Source organism: Triturus cristatus, chromosome 2_1 (assembly GCF_964204655.1).
Source record: "Triturus cristatus chromosome 2_1, aTriCri1.1, whole genome shotgun sequence".
Lineage (NCBI taxonomy): Eukaryota > Metazoa > Chordata > Amphibia > Caudata > Salamandridae > Triturus > Triturus cristatus.
This window is the reverse complement of record NC_140581.1, coordinates 193,216,795-193,234,974: the sequence shown is the minus strand read 5'-3', so window position 1 is coordinate 193,234,974 and position 18,180 is coordinate 193,216,795. Positions and strand designations below refer to the sequence as shown.

Here is an 18,180-nt window from a genome sequence, read left to right as displayed (position 1 = left end):
TTCCTGACTACTAACGGAAGGAGTGGGGGAGGTGGAAAAGCGTATGCAAATATCCCTGACCAGTTCATCCATAGAGCACTGCCTTTGGATTGATGATGTGGATACTTGCTTGTGAAGCGTGGGCGTTATGCGTTTTCTTTTGTTGCAAACAGGTCTATTTCGGGGAACCCCCACTTGTGAAAGTATGGTTGAAGAACATTGGGGTGAATCTCCTATTCGTGGACTTGTTGCGTTCTGCTAAGAAAGTCCGCTATTTGATTGCTTGCCCCTGAAACTTGTTTTACTAGGATATGAATGTTGTGGTGTATTACCAATCTCCATATTTTCTGTGCCAAGTGAGATATCTGGAGTGCATGTGTCCCCACCTGTTTTTGTAAATAATACATGCTTGTCATATTGTATGTTTGAATTAGGACAGATTTTTGTTGTAGTTGAGGTAGGAAGGCTTTGACTGCTAGATGAACAGCTTGCAGCTCTAGGCGATTGATATGGAGATTCTTGTATTTGGAATCCCATATTCCCTGAATAGTACAGTTGTAAAGATGTGCTCCCCAACAGTGCTTTAAATGGAAAAAGAAAAGTTCCGGTACTCACCAAATTAATTGACGATCTGGTGGGGGCGTGCCTGGGGGCGTGGCTTCAAGGCATGTATTTTAAGAATAGTGTAATTTTCTTATTAAATGCAAAAGCCCACTAGTGTCCTTCGGCTAAGTTCCTTCATATGTGCAGGGAGTAATTGGTGCTTTTTGCAGTTTTATATAGAGCGAATTTGGCAAAAGGGCATTAAGGCTTTTTACTTGAGGAGCAGAAGTTTTACATGAAAACATATTTTTTTTGTTTTTATGGCACGGGGAGATTGCCCAGAATAACAGGATTGGATTTTAACTCCCCGTGCCATAAAAACAAAATAAAGTATGCTTTCGTGTATAACTTGCACTTCGCATTTAAAGTGCGTTAATACCACCTGCCAAGTGTGCGCTATATATAACTGCAAAAAAAAGTACAAATTGCGCACTGTACACATAAGCCGAACTTGGCCAAAGGCGTTGGGTGCTCTGACAGTCAGTGGCAAGTGTATTCCAGTGCTGCAGCCTTACACTCTAACTGACAGCGCAAAAGTTTCAAAGTGAGGAGCTCTGTCCGTCAGGCCACATTTCCTTACTCCTGTCACGCTGTCAGTTAAGAGTGTAAGGCAGCTGCAGCAGCAACCTAGCGCAGGTATACACTCACTATTGACTATCACAGCACCTCACAGGCACGCTGTATTGAGCAGCACCTGCGCTGCATGTACCCATACCCCAGAGCTGACCCAAACATGCCTCTCAGAGTACCAGTACTCACTTGACAGAAGGAGAAGTTCCGGTACTCTAGGGCAGAAAACTGAGAAGTGCCGGTACTCAGTACCGGCGAGTACCAGCCCATTTAAAGCACTGCTCTTCAACCTGTTAAGGAAGCATCTGTTAGAATTATGTGGGGAACTGGGTCCTGACATGGCTGCCCCTTGGATAGATTCTGTGGATTCCACTATTGCAGAGAGTGATGTGTGCGGCTGTCTACCAACACTAGATCGCGAAGTTAATACAGTGTTTAGTCTGGCATGTAGGACTATGATTGCAGGATGCTATTATGACCAGAAGTCTTAGAAATGTTTTGGCAGAAATTTGACTTCCTGTTTGAAACTGGTGAATTAATGTTACTATGTTGTGTATTCGGTCTGTGTTTGGGTATGCTAACGCCAAGTGTGTGTTGACCATGGCCCATAGGAATGAGTAGCGGCTGGTTGTAGATGAGACTTTTGTAGGTTGATGTTTAACAAATTTTAGGTTTTTTAAGTGGGTTTTGTTTGCGAAGATTGAAGTTTTTACTTTGATTAGCCAGTCATCTAGATATGAGAAAACAAATATTTTGTCTGCGCAAATATGCTGCTACCACTGCTAGATATTTTGTGAATTCTCTTGGTGCAGTGGTAATACCAAACTTTGAGCTGAGCTGAGAATACTTCCCTTGAAATAGAAATCGGAGTAATTTTCTGTGTTCAGGATGAACTGATATATGGAAATGTGCGTCTTTTAGATCTAAAGCCGCCATGAAGTCCCCTTTTTGTAATAACAGAATGATCTCTTGGAGAGTGACCATGTGGAAATGTTCTGATATCAAATAATGACTTAATGGTCTGAGATCGAAAAAGGGCCGCAGGGATCCATGCTTTTGGGGGATAATGAAGTATAGTGAATACACTCCTGTCCTCTGAAATTGCAGTGTAGCAGTTTCTATTACTCCCTTTTCTACCAGACCAGTTATCTCTTGTTGCAGAAGGATTTGATATTGTGTAGATAAATTTGTGTTTGCGAGGTGGGATATTTGGAGGAGTGGTTATAAGCTTCAGGCAATAAACATGTTGGATAATGTCCAAGATCCATTGCTCTGTTATTGATTTTCAATTGTTGACAAACTGTTGAAGATGACCCCACAGGTGTTCGGTGTTCTGGGAGAATGGTAAGGAACTCATTGCCTATTATCGGCATTTGAGGAATTGGTATATTTTCCTCTGCCTCTTCCTTTAAAATTGTTTCCTCTGTAAGAACCTCTGTGGAAGGATCAGATGTGTCCCTGATTTTTGTATTGTGACCCAGAAGTATCTGTGGTAGCTGTTTTTGCACCTTGTTTGTAATTGGGCCTACGAAAAGAACCACGGTACGTTTTAGTTTGTAGACCTCCCATTGATTTTGCTACCTCAGTGTCCTCCTTAATTTTTTCAAGGGAGGTGTCCACTTCAGGTCCGAAAAGATCTTTATCGAACATGAGATTTTGTATGGCCTGCTGTACTTCAAGCTTAAATCCTGACACCTTTAACCATGCGTGACTACGTAATAGGATACCGGCGTTTATACCCCTAGCAGCTGTGTCGGCTGCATCTAGTGCACATTTAGTTGAATTGTTGGTAGTAAGTTTACCTTCATTTACTATTAATTGCCCCCTTTTTCTATGCTCCTCTGTGAGGTTTTGAAGGAGCCACTCCATTTCACCCCAGGGGGCTCATTTACCTGAGGCATCAATGAGATTGGACTCTTTCTGGAGGTGGAGCATCTCCAGTTGTTTGGGAGTTAGTTATTTTCCTTGAATATGACACTACTTGAGAGTCTCTGTTTAGTTGGACCTTTTTTAAAAATGAGGTCTGATTGTGCTGCTTTGTAATTATCCTTGCTTTTACTGGATCTTTTTAAATTTCGTCCAAATGAAGTGTCATACCTTTGAGTAATGGGAAGTTTTGTGCCGCTCTCTGTGCATTAGACAAAGTCTCAAACAGAAAATCCTCCTCTATTGAATCTCTATATAGAGGAACCTTTTAGAATGTGGCTGCACGTGCTATTAGGTCCTGATAAGCAGAGGCATCATCATCAGGAGGTGATTTGAATTTGAATTTAAAAACATTTCTATAGCGCACTTTTACCATGCGGTTTCTTGGCGCTGTTAGATTGTGAGAAGCAGGCAGGAGCAGAGGGGAATTTAAGCATTGTAGGCTCGGGGAAAAAGAAAAGTTTTAAGACCCTTCCGGAACTCAGTGTAGGAAGATGACATACGGAGTTCCGGGGGGAGGGAGTTCCAAAATGCTGGAGCAAGCACTGCAAATTTCGTACCGCCAGTCTTTTTCTTGCTGAAGCGGGGGATGGTTAACAAAGCCTGATGAGTAGACCTAAGCTCTCGTCCAGGTATGTAGGGGGTGATGGCAGAACAGATAAATTCCGGGGCAGTGCCTGTTTTAGCCTGGAAAGTGGTGCAGCCAAGCTTGAACAGAGCACGCTCTTTCACCGGCAGCCAGTGCAAGGCCTGCAATAGGGGAGTAGCTCTATGGTATTTAGGCAGGCCGTGAATCAGGCGGGCAGCCTGATTCTGCACTAGCTGCAAACGGCGAATGGCGTAGGCTGGAGCGCCATTGTAAATGATGTTCCCATAATCGAGGCGCGAAAGCACCATGGCCATCACTATAATTTTTAGAGCGGGTAAAGAAAAAAAACGAGAAATCTTCCTGATGATTCGAAGGGAAAAGAAACAGGAGGAAACAACTGAATTAACCTGAGAGTGAACAGAAAGTGAGGGATCCAGGAGGATGCCAAGGGTCTTGACCTTAGGAACTGGGAGCGGGGGAACACCAAGTGAGGAGGGCCAGTGAGAGGGGGACCAGGGACTGCAACCACCTCTGGTCAGGACTAATTCCGTCTTGTCCGGATTGAGTTTGAGGTGGTTGCAGTTCATCCAATCCTGGATGAACAGCATGACGGATTGGACATTTGAAGCAGAGGAAGAGGAGTGGGAGAGGTCAAAAATTAGCTGGAGGTCATCGGCGTAATTGAACACCGTGACCTCGAGCTGCTGTAACATAAAAATGAGGGGGTAAATGTATAAATTAAACAAAAGAGGGGAGAGGGAAGAGCCTTGGGGAACTCCACATGCAACCTTACGAGAGGCAGCGGTGAAACCAGCAAGATGGACTGCCTGAGCCCTGTCACTCAGGAAGGACTTAAGCCAGGTGAGGGCCAGGCCCTCTATACCCGCCGCCTTGACACGGGTGAGGAGGATGGAGTGGTCCACCGTGTCAAATGCGGCGGATAGGTCTAAAAGAATGAGGGCCTGGGGGACGTTGGTATCAATGCCCTCGCGTAGGCTGTCCATCACTGAGATCACTACCTTCTCCGTCGAGTGGAGGGGGCGAAAGCCCGCCTGCCGGGGGGAGAGGCAGTGGTTGGCTTCCACATAGGTGCTCAGGGTGCTGGTTACATGGGTCTCCAAAACCTTGGCCAGGTAGGGTAATAGGGAAATGGGACGGTAATTGGAAGGGGATGAAGGGTCGGCACCGGGTTTTTTTAGAATGGGAATGACTGCCGCAAATTTATGGGCAGTGGGGACCACTCCAGATTTGAGTGAGTCATTTAAAAGTGTAAGGGAAGGGGTAGGGCAGTGTAGGAAGACTTCTCGCAAGATACGAGCAGGGGCAAAGTCTAGGGGGGAACCTGACTTTACCTTTTGGAGCAGGGAAGGAAGTGTAACTGTGGTCAGAGGGGGGAAGGAAGTGAGTTTGGAGGTGATGGCAGGGGGGGAGGGATTAGTGAAGGTGGGGGAAGGGGGGGGAGATATTAGCCTTGATCGTTGCGACCTTGTCAACGAAGAAGTCGTTGAGGGAGTCGCAAAGCGGTTGAGAAGGGGGGATCGAGGCCGTGGCTCTATTAGATGAGGCAAGCTCATGTACTGTGGCAAAAATCTCTTTAGATTGAGATTCAGCTGCTAGTATCCTGTTTGAGTAAAACAGGGTCTTGGCATCGAGTATGCTTTGTTTGTATACTTTGAGCACAGAGAGGTAGATGGTTTTTTTGGCGGGACTATATTCTCTTCTCCATGCGCGCTCTGCTCTGCGTGCGGCTAATTTCCTCTCCTTAAGATCGGGGGTGAACCAGCGATTGGCAGCATGGGCACGCTTCACCGTGATCCGTCTCAGGGGAGCAAAATCATCGCCTGCCCGGGTCAGCCAGCCATCGATGGTAGTCAGCTGGTCCGGGGCGGCGAGGCCAGAGAGGTCAGGGCAGGAGTTGGCCAGGGATGAGCAAAAAGATGGCATGTCTGCCTTACCCCATTTTCTAGCCCAGGTGTTCTTTGGGAGAGGAGGTTTAGGCACTGGGGCTAGCGCGAGGGAGAAGGAGATTGAAAAATGGTCCGACCAAGAACAGGGGGAGATGACAGGAGAGGTGGTGGGGATATTTAGGGTCCAAACCTGGTCGAGCGAGTGGCCATGAGCATGGGTGGGGCTGTGAACAAGGGGACAAAAGTTAAGACTGGTCATGAGGCTGGTGAATTCTTTGGAAAGGGGGGTTTCAGCGGGATCGTTGGGCCAAAAATTGAAGTCGCCCAACACCAACACTGAGGAGTTGTTAATAACCAGTGTGGCGAGGATGAACAAAATTGGAAGTTGTGTGAGGGGGTCGATAGATGAGAACAGCAGTAAGGGGGGTAGAGTAAGAGCTAGCACGTATTATTAGGCAGTCTACCTCAGGGATAAGAGGAGAGGGGAGTATTTGAAAGTGGGAGTCAGTATGTGTTATCAGGGCTACTCCACCACCTCTCCTGCCCTCCGGGCGATCCGCACGAATGATGGAGTAAGAGGGAGGGAGTGCGGCTAGGACGTTGGGGAGGGAGTCTGCCTTAAGCCAGGTCTCTGTTAAAAACAAGAGGTCCGGGTTGTGGCTGTCGAGAAAATCGTGTAGCTCATGCTGATGGCTAACGACAGATCTGGTATTAAGGAGCGTGGCAGTGGTATTATAGGACGGCGTGTGGGGAACAGGCAAGATGGGATGAGTAGGCGCAGCAGCCCGAGGCCAAGGAAGACAACTTTGAATAACGGCAGGGGGTGCAGCGGGGGGGCTCGTAAGGAGATTTAAATGTTGTAATGTATTAGACACAGTAGGACTAATGGTGCCAGGGATCCAGTGAGAAAGAAGCTCAGAGGAAGTGTACGACAGCGGGAGGGCATAAAGGAGAGCCCCCTGACCCGGCCTGCCGCGGACGGGCGCAGACGGGCAGGACTCTGGCTTGACTCCGGCGAGCCTACGGCGCACCCGCTGCGCTCGTCCGCTGCGCTGACACATGGGGGACGTTTAAATAGAGGAGCAGCGTGGGGGGAGTGGCGTGGGTGGGGTCGGGCGAACCAGCCCGATCCAAGATGGCGGCCACTACCGCTAGGCGCCTGAGGTGGAATCAGCTGCCAGCCAGCCTCGCTGGGCCCCTGAAAAAGCAGGGTGAGGGTTAAAAGGTACCTGTTGAATTTCAGTACAGGTTATTCAACAGAATCAAGCAATTTAAAAACGAGTGCGTGTCGCCGCTTTCAATCGGCATGACAACGCGCTAAAAGCACTAGAAGCTCAGTCGCAGCCCTCAGCTCCCACGAGCAAGCCCACTGCCACCGGGCTGCTCGCAATCGCTGGGGAGACTGTGAAGCACTCCTAAATAGAGGAGCAGCGTGGGGGGAGTGGCGTGGGTGGGGTCGGGCGAACCAGCCCGATCCAAGATGGCGGCCACTACCGCTAGGCGCCGGAGGTGGAATCAGCTGCCAGCCAGCCTCGCTGGGCCCCTGAAAAAGCAGGGTGAGGGTTAAAAGGTACCTGTTGAATTTCAGTACAGGTTATTCAACAGAATCAAGCAATTTAAAAACGAGTGCGTGTCGCCGCTTTCAATCGGCATGACAACGCGCTAAAAGCACTAGAAGCTCAGTCGCAGCCCTCAGCTCCCACGAGCAAGCCCACTGCCACCGGGCTGCTCGCATGAGCAGCCCGGTGGCAGAGACTCCATATTCTGGAGCAGAGTATTTCTTCCTCGAAATCTGCTCTAGCGCCAATTCTCGAGCAATTTCATCAACAGCTCGATCTGAAACAAAAAAGACTGCAGACCTTGTAAAAGGTCCCTTCAGACCTTGTAAAAGGTCTGAAGGGAGCCCAAAGGAGTCTCGAACCAGAGCGCGAGATACTACATCCGAACCAGTCGGCAGAAAAAAAAATATCTGAAGATGGCGTAGATGACTACGCGCAGTATTACAAAGAGGAGGAGTCAAATAGGTTACAAGTCAGGGTCAGTGTCTGCTTGGGGCTCAATATCATAATCATCTCAAGGATCCCCTTGGATGTGCATCATCTGGGATATCCTGATCTTCCTCTACTATTGATTAGGGCGATATGTTACCACCCTCAGACAAATGTGGTGAGTGTGGGGGTGCAGTAGGTGGTGGAGGAGGTATTTGTGGTATAGGTGAAGTGGGATTGAAATGTGCAATGATCTAGTTGCAGCATCCTTTCTCTTCTTCTTTAACAGGTGGATAGGAATGCCCAATGCCTACTCAAAATGCAACTGCTTCTTAGAAGTGTGTTGTTTTGGTGGTTGTATCATTATTTTCTTAGTTCCAGGCTGAATATGCAGTCTTTTTTGTTTCAGATCGAGCTGTTGATGAAATTGCTCGAGAATTGGCGCTAGAGCAGATTTCGAGGAAGAAATACTCTGCTCCAGAATATGGAGTCTCTGTTTCGATGCAGAGACCGAAGATGGAGGTGTTGTGGCCTCAGATGTAAAAGAGATGGAGGCCTCTGCTGTAGGCTGAACTTTCGGAGCCGAACCGGATGGCGAGGCTTCAGTGTTAAGTTTTCAGTGTGCGCCATGGCTTGTCTGCAAGTTTGGCCCATGAGCAGGTTTTTCGGTGGAAGACAATGGTTTGGGCTTTGGATCAGGGGTAGAAGTACTCACTGTCCATTGCTTCTGAGCTGGCTGAAGAATTGTCGCGTCATCCTCGGATTGATACTCTGAATCATGGATGGAAAGTGATTAGTCCTGTGCCGCTGAAGCTTCTTCCTCTTCTTGTCGACTGAAGATGTCCAGGACATCGCCCGCTTGTTCAAACTACATTTCCTGTCATCTCGCACGTCGGTCCTGACGAGTCTGTTTGGACTGAAAGGATTTGCAGGTCTCACAGGTGCGTTCTCGATGTTTGGGTGAGAGGCATAAGTTATAAACGGGATGTTGGTCGGTGTGACATTATTTGGAGTGGCACATCGGACAGAAACGGAACAGTGTGTTCCATTAGCACATCATTCTTAGAGACCGTTGGAAATGGAGAAGTGTTGCCCGTCCAGGCGCGGCCTTGGGCTGAGGAAGCTAATACAAGACCTAATACGGAAAGGGTGTATGGGATGCAATAGTATACCGATCAAGACAATACCGTTGAAAGTTGTAAAAGGTCTGAAGGGAGCCCAAAGGAGTCTCGAACCAGAGCGCGAGATACTACATCCGAACCAGTCGGCAGAAAAAAAAATATCTGAAGATGGCGTAGATGACTACGCGCAGTATTACAAAGAGGAGGAGTCACACAGCCTCAGACTCGAAGAAAACTTCTTGGAACAAAAACAACTTGTAATCATCCGACCTCACCACTAGATAGCGGACTTATACAAAGCATGTGTATCTACAGTACACATGCCTCGAACATGTATGTTTTACCGTCTGTACTTTTCCCTACTTGTCCTTCCACCATCATCTCTCTTTGGCAAACAGGAGGCTCTTAAGGGACCAATGAGGGAGCAATCATTTAGTACACGTGTGGGTCCATGTCACCTATGCTACCTCTGACATCATTTAGTACAAGAATGTGTCCCATGCTACCTCTGACATTTTGTGAATTGACGTCCATTTCTCTCAGTTATTTACAGTAGAAGCACAATAAGGTATTCTGGAAAATGTTTTAAGTGTGCTATACGCACTTTATGTGCCTCCTTGAAAAAATACATTAATTATATATTATTTTACTTAAAACAGTCTGTTGTTCACTAACTTTTGTAGCTAAACTAATTGCTGGCTAAACACCAACACATGTCTAACAAGTACATTCCCCCTTCAGAGACAAACAGTCTCCTTTGGTGTCTATTAAATAAAGAACTTTATGCAATAAGACAGAATGTATAGCACTTTTAATAAAATGTATCACCTGTTTATCATCACAATCTTTACTATAAAAGCATCAGAATATAATTTTGTTGTGACAAACTCCCAGCAATGAAATCTCATTATGGTGGATGGAGGAAAATATATCAGTCATAAAAGCTACCATAAATGGACTATTCTTTTACCTGTCAGTAATGGCATCCATAAATTCATCAATCAGGTCATCATACAGCTGGGTGCGATCCCTCTTCTGATACAGACCCATATAAAATGGATCTTTTAATAATGCCTGCAAAGTGAACCAACATCATCATGGAACAGAGGAATAATGAAAGTGGACCACTAGAATCATGTTTTCTTTTCCATTGCGGTTCTTCATCTAAATATTAGTAGTGACTCAATGTTGTTTGGTTTTGAAACTTCCCTGGGGGACCATCATCCAGTATGCCATAACATGAACAACTAGGCTATGGTGAGCTCAAGCAACAATTGGATTCTCTGCAAAAGGGTCGCTGTGGCCGGAATTCCCCCGCTGTGGTGCAGAATTCCACGCGTGCGCGGTTCGGATGGCCCCCGGCCGTTCTCCGCACACGCCCACCATGACGTCAGACAGCAAGGCCGTCCGACGTACGGAAGCAGTTAAATGTAAAACATTTTACTAAATGTTGTTTGTTTCTAACTGTATATCCTCAGCCCAGTTGTGATGTGTATGCTGGTTACCCCTCCAGTGCCCCATCCCTTCAGGATGAAAATCTAGAACTTTAAACCAGTTCTGCCAACAATGATTTACATTACTGTTATTATTGCTGTGTCCCTACAGGGTCGTGGTTGCACCCACTCCAGTCAATGCTCAATAGGAAACTGAAAATAATGCATGTTATTTATCAAGCTACTTGAAGTCCTGCAGATGCTCCTTCCTTCCTGTCTGTAACCCTGCTTCACTTAGGGGAGGGATCTGTCTTTTGTCTACAGAAGTGGAAAACTGACCTGAATGTGTAATAATCCCTTATGCTTAGGGGCCATTCCATTACCCAACCACTTGCTTGAGTGATTAGTAGGTAGAAGGGTACAATGAGAGCACAGAAGTAGTATAGTAGGATCAGGAGTGAGGATGAGTGGAAGAGGGAAATATAAAGGAATCATTACTAGAAGAAGCTTGAACTTACTTGTACTTAATAAGCTCCCTGTGTAGCTATTCACCCATGTATATAAGTAGACATGGAGACAAAGAAAGAGAAGCACAGCTGAAGCTGTGTGGCAAAGGTCCAGGGAAATAAGAAGAAACAAGAAACAAAGAGGTGCGGAGATTCCACACTGGTGCTCAAGTATGGGGGTTTTAGTAGGATGCAGAGAGCTGGATACCAGATCAAGGAGGTCACTGTGAAAACTAAGGTACTCTTTGAGACCAACAAAAAGAGACTGAAGGTGACATACCTGAGGTTTTATGGATGTAATCTGTTTACAGAAATGGACACAGAAGGCCTAGCTAGACAGTTTAGGGGCTGTCTGTTTAAACCCACCAGTAATGCCGCGTGCTCAACTTAAGTTCCTTGGAATTCTGTTAGGGACACTGGAGGAGCTGCATAATCAAACAGGAAATCAGATTCCATCTAACAGCCTCTTAAAAGGGGTACCCAAAAGGTGATAAATCAGTTCAGTCACACTGATCCCCATTCACCTATGTCTCTTTTAGTCTCAAAATGGTCCATCTGTTCCCAAGGGGGAGAAATAGGATCACAATAGGAGGCAAGATTATTGGACCATGGACTGTATGAGGCTATTCTCAGTGGGTACTGGGATTATATCCAGCTCATCTGCAAACACAAATGCCACATGCATGGACTTGTGACAAACTTTCATCTGACACACAAAACATGATGGGAGCAATGCTTGCAATTTGTCGAATAAGTGGCAATCGCTCGGGGTAGCATCCCAACCCATCATTTTTTTGCACACCATGCCACCTCAGTTTGGACCCGGCCATTTGCAAATCAGTCTTCATCCTGCTCCTCATGAGAACAGTCCAGCTAGAACTGCCAGGCCAGGCCCTCACTGAGCCGGAACACAAGCAATTTAGGGCACGTTTCACCTTGATAGGGGCTCATCAGCCAGCTATAGCTTGGTTCCAGTGGCACAGGACCCATGTCTTGGCATACCTTGCCACCCTAAGTAACAGGATAATTAAACACAAAGCTGGCTGAAGCCTATGCTGATATGTAGATTAAAATGCTGTTTTTTAGCCTAAATGAACTTGCTGCAAATTGAAGTAGACAACATGGAGCTAATCTGTACAGCACACAAAGATTTGACCTCACTATGAATACTGTGAGTCAGTCGAGTGGTCTACAGTCTGGGGATTTGTTTTGTTAACTTGGACACTCAGAGCCGTGTTCTTTGCAACTAAGCTCATGTGGTAAAATCTGAAACACACATTGGCATTTGAATGACATCTAAGATGTAACCTAAATATAAGCATTCTTTAAGATTCCGGATTACTGAAGCTGTTGACTCCAAATCTACATTTATCAAAACACCCTAATCTAACCCATACAGAACTATGGTACGATTAGAAACAGTCGACCTGTCCATTTATTCAAGCGTCAGCCCAATTGGGTCCTAACCTGGCAGATTCTGATTTCCAAAATCAAAGTACACTTACTCCCTCAGATGGCAATTACATACGTTTAGAGCTAGAGCACACATCCATTGGGGAAATAGCTGACACCCACAAAGTCATCATTTTGTAGGTGTTTTTACAACTTATTTTGATACCTAAAATGATTGCCAAAAATGTGGAAACGGAGTATAAAATAGCACCTGAACACATTTGCAGTTTGACCCTAACTGTAAACCGGTAGAATTTTCCCCAGTAGAAAGTCTGCTGGGTTAGTCATACAGATGTCGTTCACTCAAACTCTATGGGTAGTGAAATGACGCACCCACTATACTTCATGAATTCTAAGGGTTTATCCTTTGTCTAACACATATGCCCCCCAAGAGACTTTTTATTCAAAATGTGCTACAATCATCTCAAGAGACATCAAATTGCTGCTGGACACCAGTGAAGGTCAACATGGCTCTTCATGATCCAGGGGATGAGGGGGTAGCAGGAATTGCACTAGCGGTACCAATTGAGAAGCAACCAGAGAAAGCTGCTACCCTATCTGCACTTTTCATATATGTAAGTACATCAACCAAAGTATTTGTGTGAATCCTTAAGAAGTAGTATTTTTTTTTCTTGAAGTATTTTTATTGACATTTTCAAATATTGTACAAGTATAACATCATTGGTACCACAGGGGCCCCGTAGGAGAAGGCAAAGACACAGCCCGGATCATCCCAAGGTCAGACCCAATAGTAATATCCACTGCTATCATTCAGTCCATAAACTCAGAGGGGGTCACACCAACCAATACCCAACACAGTGCTGCCACTTACAGATTCTGTCCATGTTCCCTAGTACATGTTTCACCAGAGTTTGTACCCAATAAATTACATGTGAGAGTTTCCACCCACGGGTCAAGGTGCACGTATGAGGTTCGTAATTGTCTGTATGCTACTTCATATATGTAAGAACAGCCAGAAAAAGAAAAGGAGAAGGGAACTAAAGAAAATTCGGTGCAGCTTAAACAATAACGAAGCAGAAGGGCCTTGAGCAGGGGGGTGAAGCATATCAAAGTTTACATATCTTGCGAGGAGGGGTGACAGGATCCTTAAGTACTATATGTATAAAAATAAATCTATGACACGAGTCTGTGGGCTTACTTGAAACATAGGGGAGGGATATTCAGGCATAATGATCCTAGCCAGACAGTATTTCTCTAGGGTCCATATTGTTGAAAAACAGCACCAAAGCTGTAATTGTTTTAACAATGAATGGCTATGCAAAGAACTGTTAAAGCATGCTAATGTATATATTTCAAGAGAAATATATACAACTCTTTTTTTCAGTATGAAGGCACAATATAGTGGAAATAATCACAATTGTTTGCTTTATTCTAGAATAGCTCATTTGTAGCTCTGTGAAATGATCAGTGATGACATCCTGACTTGTGCTGATACTTGGGTGATGATACATTTTACTACATATTAAACCATGGTAGCGGTTAGCTGGATTATAACAATTTGATTTACATAGAGCATAAATTTGCTCTTTGCACGTGTTACAAATGTCAGGTGCTACTAGGACTTAAAAGAATGGACAGTATACGTTTTTTAGGCACGGTGATATAAACCAGGAGATGGCTATGAATGGTTGTCAGAGATGTGGCTTAGATGCACAATTAAGAGAAGGGGGTAATACCAAAGCAGCTTCAGCACAAAGAACAACAGTGAAATATGGAGGCACAAGTGATACGTAAATTGGAGACTATTCAGAACAGGTTTAGCGAGCGATACGGACAACTCTCTTGGATTCTGTACACTCTAATAAGATGTCTCTGGAAAGGCTGAGAGGTACTTTAAGGCCGAAGCATCCTCCTGTTTTGAAGAAATTTATTAGAAAACAGCATCCAGATGCAAGGGATTTTATTCGTATTTTTTAAATAGTTTGAAGGTGTAAGCATAGCAGTCTCAATTCAAAACCCAGGCTGCTCTGCCATGACATCTCCGTTAATGTGCACACAATAACTGTCCAGCAGTTCCTTGGTAGTTTCTGCAAAAGGTGAGTGGGGGCTTTGTCCCCATCACAAAGGGAGGGAGTGGTGGATGAGGGGAGAAGGGTGAGTTAAGGAGCTGGGAGACTCCTCAATAAAGTCTCTGGACTCCTCACGAAGATTGTCTGGACTTACAAGGGTGTGGAAGGGCAGCAAGCACTGAAGCTTGCAGCAACAACTGCTTAATGTTCTTGTGTTGGGGCCAAGATTATTAAAAAGACAAGTGTAATAATTGAGGGCAACAGAGTTTATTCTTGTTGTTTTACAAATAGGAAAATCCAACATCTGAGCACAGTACAAAGAATCTACCATCAAAGATCTAAAAGATTGGGTTAACAGACTGGTAGAGTAAAAATGAATACTCACTAGATTGTCAGTTCCCACATCGATACATACAGGAAGGCACTTCTGTGGGCGTATGCCAGCACACGCTGTATATAGGCAGAGTTTGCCTACAGGAATTCCCATTCCGTACACTCCCAGGTCTCCAAGACCCAATATTCTTTCGCCGTCAGTTACAACAACAGCCTAAAAGAAAACAAGGTTTTGTGAATATTCCAATCAGATGAACAAGAGGTTTGCGATTTGCTTAGTTGTGCATGCTGGCAGAAGGGATAAAGGAAGCCTCAAACACAGTTGACCAAAAACACGAAACAAGGAATCAAGCAACACACAGATTGAGTTGAAAATTTACAACAAAAAAAAGACACACACACCAGAAAAAGACTTGTCAATAAAGCTTCCTGTAAACAGAGTCAATGGAAAAAGAGGCAGAGGCCACTTTGTAACTCAAGCATTATATTAAGCATTTTTAGTGGCATTGCACCCTCTCTAGCCAATTGTTTTGATGCCTCTAAGAATAGATTGATGTAAGTAGAGCAGGCCATCGTCTTACACAGTACCTTACACAAAAGCAGCTAACATAATATGTACACTGCATTTGCTTTTTAACATGTTATAAAATATTAATCGAACTTTACCTGTATACTATTTTTACACTTGGCATGTGCTCACCACAAAGTGAAATACCAACCAGACATGGGATCTTTAGCAAGTAAGTAGAGGGGGTCTGAGCAAACCAATTGTGATGTTATATACTAGAGGGTGGGGGGGCATTGAGAGCAAAAGATTCTAATTTTCAAGCTTAATTCCCTTGTCTGTGGTTACCTAAATAGTCAAGCGAGCTCACTGTGGGCGCCTACTGGATCCTTCCTATTTGGAATTTCAAACAGGGCCAGTTTGGGGGTCTACGTTTAAATATGGACCAAACAAGGGTATAAGTCTTTCAGTTTGTCAGAATCCCAGCTCTAGTTTAATAGAATCTACAACCTCGTCACCAAGATCAGCAGGAGCACAGGTCCTCCCATTAATGATGAATCAGTCACTTATAGGTACTGTGGCCAGCAAATACTGGCGTTTAAGCTAACATTTGGATTACATGAGACATTAGAAGTGTAACTTTAAGTTTCACAATACAGACTGATGCAGGTGAAAATCTGAGCTGTGCGTACACCTTCACACAGGCGATGAGTGAAGAACTGGTATCTGGGTATTAAGGATGAAGGAACAGTGGTATACACAAGTGTATGAGAAGAGGCTATCTGGACATTTTAAACACACAGACGCATGCACACACAGTGTCTCGCTCGAAAAACTTCTCTATTTCTCCGAAGCAGCCGCAGATGTGTTCTGACCAGTCCGGACTGTACAAGAGCCCTGTTAAAATGGTCCTTCTATCATCAGTTTTAAAAATTATATATTTTTAGAAAGGTTTACTGAAAACACACAAGCAAAATCAGTTTGTTTTTCATTTGGTAGTTAACAAGTTTGTCTTGGTTACAAGGACTAAACTTCTAAACGTGAGACTATAGAGTCATAAGTAGAGTCAGGCTGACTGAAGCCAGCTTGCAGAGTTTGGCTTGGAGATGAAGTGACACCTCTTGGGTGCAGAGATGGCGTTAAAGTGGTTAAAGGCAAAGGCTCTATAGACTGTTTCACTAGAGCCAAACTCCATTCATGAGTTGGACACCAGATATTTCTTCCAATGAGCTAAAGTGGGCAAGCGGGTCCTTCATCTGATTGCAAAGGGAGACGGAGTCTTCAGTTGTAAAATGCACTGAAAGCAGCAGAGAGAACAATCATTAAAGCTAATTGATTATTTTGCATTTCAGACAATATGGAGGTTTTTGTTTAAATTGCCACTAGAGGTTAAAATTGCAAATACCCTAGCCATGGCGATGCCTGAACCTGGGCGTATGTAATTTTGTATGCTATTTATTCTTATCCCTTAGGTATGATGCTTTGACATGCAATAGACACCTTCAACGTGTACTACTTGTGAGACCTGTCAGCCTTAGGGTAGTCCCCCCACCTCCCAGCTTTTTGCCTTCTTCTTCCATCCTTTCTGATCTGATTTGGGCTGATATTAGGACTATGCATAATTTACCACTACTAACCAGTGCTAAACTACATGTGCTACCTCTTTAAAACATGGTAACATTGGCATATCCCGGTAGGAAACTGATTTTGTGTTGCAGTAGTCCCCTCCCCCCACCAACGTTTTGCCTAGTATTTGATGCAACATTTAACTGAAGCTTACTGGGTTCTTGTTAAACAGGTCCCCAGTGCCAATGTTCTTTCCCCAAAACAAGTTGACTGGTCAATTGAAACAAATTGACCAAGCCTTAAGCACCTCTGTAAGTCCCTAGTAAGTGGCACCCCTAGTACCTAGGGCATAGGTACTAAATGGGGTCTCTAAGAGCAGCAGCATATATTGTGCCACTCTAAGTGACCCAGCACCAAACCCATGCAGACTGCTACTGCAGGCTGCATGACAAGGTGCTCTAAAAAATTAAAACATGACCTGGCACACACCCTGTGTGCCTTATCCCATAACACTGCATGCATTATTACTTACAGCCCTAAGGTAGAGTGCATTGTATTACATGTGAGGACATCATTGCATGAGAAGATCTGTGCTGGCCAGTTCAATTACTGACAGTACAAGTGAACAGTGACGCCATCTTAAGGTATGCACTGCGAACTGGTCAAAACGTGTTTCCCAGCTAAATAATGGCTTTACTGAAACCTATGGTGTTCGGTATAAAATACCTCGTATTACTAAACCCGTACTGTGATGGATTTATTATTACATGCACCAAGAGGGTATCTTAGAGGCACCCACTGAAAACCTACCGACGTTTAGTGTGTTGGCTGACTGATCCAATCCAGCCTGCCACCACAGATGTGTTTGACCCTAAGAGGTGATAGCTCATGCTCTCCGACGTTGGAAAAAAAAAAACCTACTCCGGCAGGTGGTATTGTCAGCTCCTCCAAGCAGGATGACTTGTAATCTGCATATCAAGGCAGGAGTCTTCAAAGGCTTCCACCGCCTGTGATCTACAACCCTGGCTTTCCCCAGACAGGGAAAAAGCCACCCCCTACCCAGGTGGAATGAGGTCCTCTGGGCCCTGGTTATGCCCTCTTCCCACAGGAAGGGGTAATATACAGGGTGTATTCACCCTAAAGGTAGGTAGCCCATTGGCTACTTCCTGACAGTCCCTGCAACGCCTCTAAACACATTATTTAGGTGGCACCCCTGATGCCAGGCCTTCAGATTCGATGGACACAAAGAAGAAGTGGACTAAGAAGTTTGCTGATCCGGGAACAGAGGAGCAACGACTGACTTGGCGGCAACCCTTCCAGCCTGCCTGCTACACCTGACCCTGGTGGAGAAACTGACTTGTCCTACTACTGTGCAACCTCCAAATAACCCAGAGGGCTGCCAGTGCTTTGTAACGTGCCAGAAAACTCCCTTGGAGTAGGGGAGCTACTCCCTTGCAGTCACAGGCACCAATGAAGCAAGGTCCAGTTCACCGTCCTGCTGCTCCCTGGGACTAGCGATGCTGCAGCAAACCAGAAAGAGGTAGCAGTGCTCCCACAGGTCAGATCCATCCTCCCTCCAAGTGTGGGGACGCCTTGACAGACCGGAGCCACACAGTACCAATACCTGGGGCACCAGACCCCTTGCAGCAATCAAGTCCAGACACCAACGCCG

At 45.2% G+C, this 18,180-nt stretch overlaps 1 protein-coding gene across 4 annotated transcripts in view; it reads right to left on the bottom strand.

Annotated features, from left to right (window-relative positions):
• The window catches only part of ME2 (malic enzyme 2), a 110,676-nt gene that overhangs the window by 39,375 nt on the left and 53,121 nt on the right, over window positions 1–18,180 (bottom strand). For all 4 annotated transcript variants that reach the window (XM_085629775.1, XM_085629784.1, XM_085629803.1 and 1 more), the window contains exons 6-7: window positions 14,490–14,651; window positions 9,654–9,757 (exon numbers count right to left, since the gene is read on the bottom strand). In XM_085629775.1, coding sequence (XP_085485901.1) covers window positions 9,654–9,757; window positions 14,490–14,651 — 266 coding nt within the window. The remainder of the gene's footprint in view (window positions 1–9,653; window positions 9,758–14,489; window positions 14,652–18,180) is intronic.